This window comes from Drosophila tropicalis, unplaced genomic scaffold (assembly GCF_018151085.1).
Source record: "Drosophila tropicalis isolate 14030-0801.00 unplaced genomic scaffold, ASM1815108v1 contig_393, whole genome shotgun sequence".
Lineage (NCBI taxonomy): Eukaryota > Metazoa > Arthropoda > Insecta > Diptera > Drosophilidae > Drosophila > Drosophila tropicalis.
In genome coordinates this window covers 723,872-726,022 of record NW_027172855.1, presented here as the reverse complement: position 1 = coordinate 726,022, position 2,151 = coordinate 723,872, and the positions used below count along the sequence as shown (strand labels likewise).

At 36.2% G+C, this 2,151-nt stretch overlaps 1 protein-coding gene across 1 annotated transcript; it reads right to left on the bottom strand.

Annotated features, from left to right (window-relative positions):
• Positions 1-225: 225 nt before the first annotated feature.
• On the bottom strand, positions 226-1,088 carry Tim17b2 (Translocase inner membrane 17). The gene has a single exon (XM_068284718.1). It carries the CDS (start codon positions 854-856, stop codon positions 287-289), a length of 570 nt encoding a protein of 189 aa, XP_068140819.1. The 5' UTR covers positions 857-1,088; the 3' UTR covers positions 226-286.
• Between the last annotated feature and the right edge of the window lie 1,063 nt (positions 1,089-2,151).

Here is a 2,151-nt window from a genome sequence, read left to right as displayed (position 1 = left end):
CGCAGGCTCTCTAAGAGAGAGGTGGCAGGTAAGCATGCAAGGTGAGAACAGGTAAACACAAACACGCAAGCATTATTATTCGCCAATGGTTGAGACGCGTGTCAGGTGTTTGTTGTGGTTCTTTCATTGTAAGTGTGTATGTCTGTGAAAAGGATGAAAGTTTAAGTTGCTTGCTACCTGTTGCTGCATTAAAATACGATGTTATTATGAATATTATTGCATTAATTTGTCACCACACCACCGTGTGAAATTTGGTTTATTTAATGAAATCATTTATCGAATTCAGCTATTGATATTCGCCCATAGGGGCACCAATACTAAATCCATTGCCACCCGTTGAAGATGAACTCATGGTATCCACATCTATAAAATCACCGGATCCAGCACCTGGTGTTCGAGCGTATCGCGGATCGAAGACTGGTGCTGGATTGCGAAATGATTCGGCTGAAATGCGTGTAAAGATAATGCCAACGCCTTCAATCAGTGAGAGTAGAATACCTCCAATTATGGCACTACCCGCCATCGCGGCAACACCATTTCGTGCGGCTAACACTCCGCCGGTGGCCGCACCGCTTATAATTGAATTCCATGGATCCTCTTTTTTCCTTAAATGCACCAGAGTACAATCGATAACGCTGAAGACGCCACCCCAGGCGGCGAAATTGCCTGCTATATAGGGAGAACGTGCCTTAACCGACATCATTCCGCCAACCATGCGACGTTTCATGCCTTGGGGCGCGTTGCGAAAACCCTTGAGTGCCTGAAAGATGCCACCACCAATACAACCCATGGCAAAAGCTCCACCACAGTCGTCTACAATGCGAAATGGGCATGGCTCTCGTGAATATTCTTCCATTCTTAAAACTTCAGGTGACTGTTACTAGGTGATTACTAATTAATCTGTTTTTTTTTTTTTTTTTTTTTTTGGCCAAACCACAAATAATATTTACTTTTAAATATGCCGAAATTTAAAAATACTGAATTTATTTCTATCTGAATTTTTCCCTTCTACTGTTTTACTATAACTCTTTGTTATACAACTTTTTAAATGTGTGTGTGTGTGTGTGTGTGAGCAAACGTCTTGATTGATGTCCTATATAAATTGAAATGTTTGAATAGAAATACAAAGGTTGCTTAATATCATAAACTACAACTTATTTTACTCGGTAGGAATTATTCTTAGCAGGCAACCAATGAATCAAAGGTGAACAAGTTCGAATTGTCCAATTCTCATTCATTTGACAGGATCAAATTATTTGGAAAACCAATTAAAAAAAAAAAAAAAAAACCGAATACAAAAACCGACTGATATTTCACTCAGAGTTCAAAACTGTGCGGAATTCCTTTCGATTTATGTATATTTATAAAAACTTATCATTAAAACTGGTGCCCCTAAAAGGCCCATTAGAATTATCACAAAGTTTTTCCATAAATCTCTATCCATTAAATCGATGTTTGAAAATAAAATGTTAAAAAAAAATCCTTAAATTCTGAATCAGGTCATACTCACCATGGTAGAATTTTTTTAACTTTGACCTCAGACGATCCTACTCGAGTTACTTTTTGAACAGCTCTTGTACAGAAGGGGGAAAAAGTTAGATTATTCTTAATTCAATGTAACAAAATTGTATTATTCCTTTCTGTTTTCTAATATTAATTTTTTGAAAAGGCTCCTAAGTTTAAAACTGCCTTGCTCTTAAATGGTGCTCACTTAAAAGTGTCTTCTGTAATTTTGAATCTAGATTCAAGGTGGAAGACATTAATCATCAACGAGTTGCACTTTCTTCAAAAAATTCAAAAAATAAATAAACCATATACATTTCAAATGCAAGCTTATAAAAAAAAGATAAAAAAAAACTTAACTATAACATGAACCTTTTGGTGATATCTGTTACAAACTCGTGAACTGTCTATCCTGTCCCTCTCTTTTTGCTTTTCATTTGTTTGACTAGTTTGGTGGAGAACCTGGCAAACTGGTAAAAGTTCGTGACATGGCATCAACAGTTTGTCATTAAAACATTTCGACAATAATAATAAGTAATTTTTTCTTCTCTCTTTCATTCCTCTCGTTTTTCTTTTTTTTTTATATAATTTTCTAGCAGTTACTGTAACACAAGACGACGACCGACTTTGGCATGATTATGGCAGGTA

Bases quoted from the DNA above. Each gene is read 5' to 3' on its own strand.
- Tim17b2 (XM_068284718.1), bottom strand. From the start codon at position 856: ATGGAAGAATATTCACGAGAGCCATGCCCATTTCGCATTGTAGACGAC.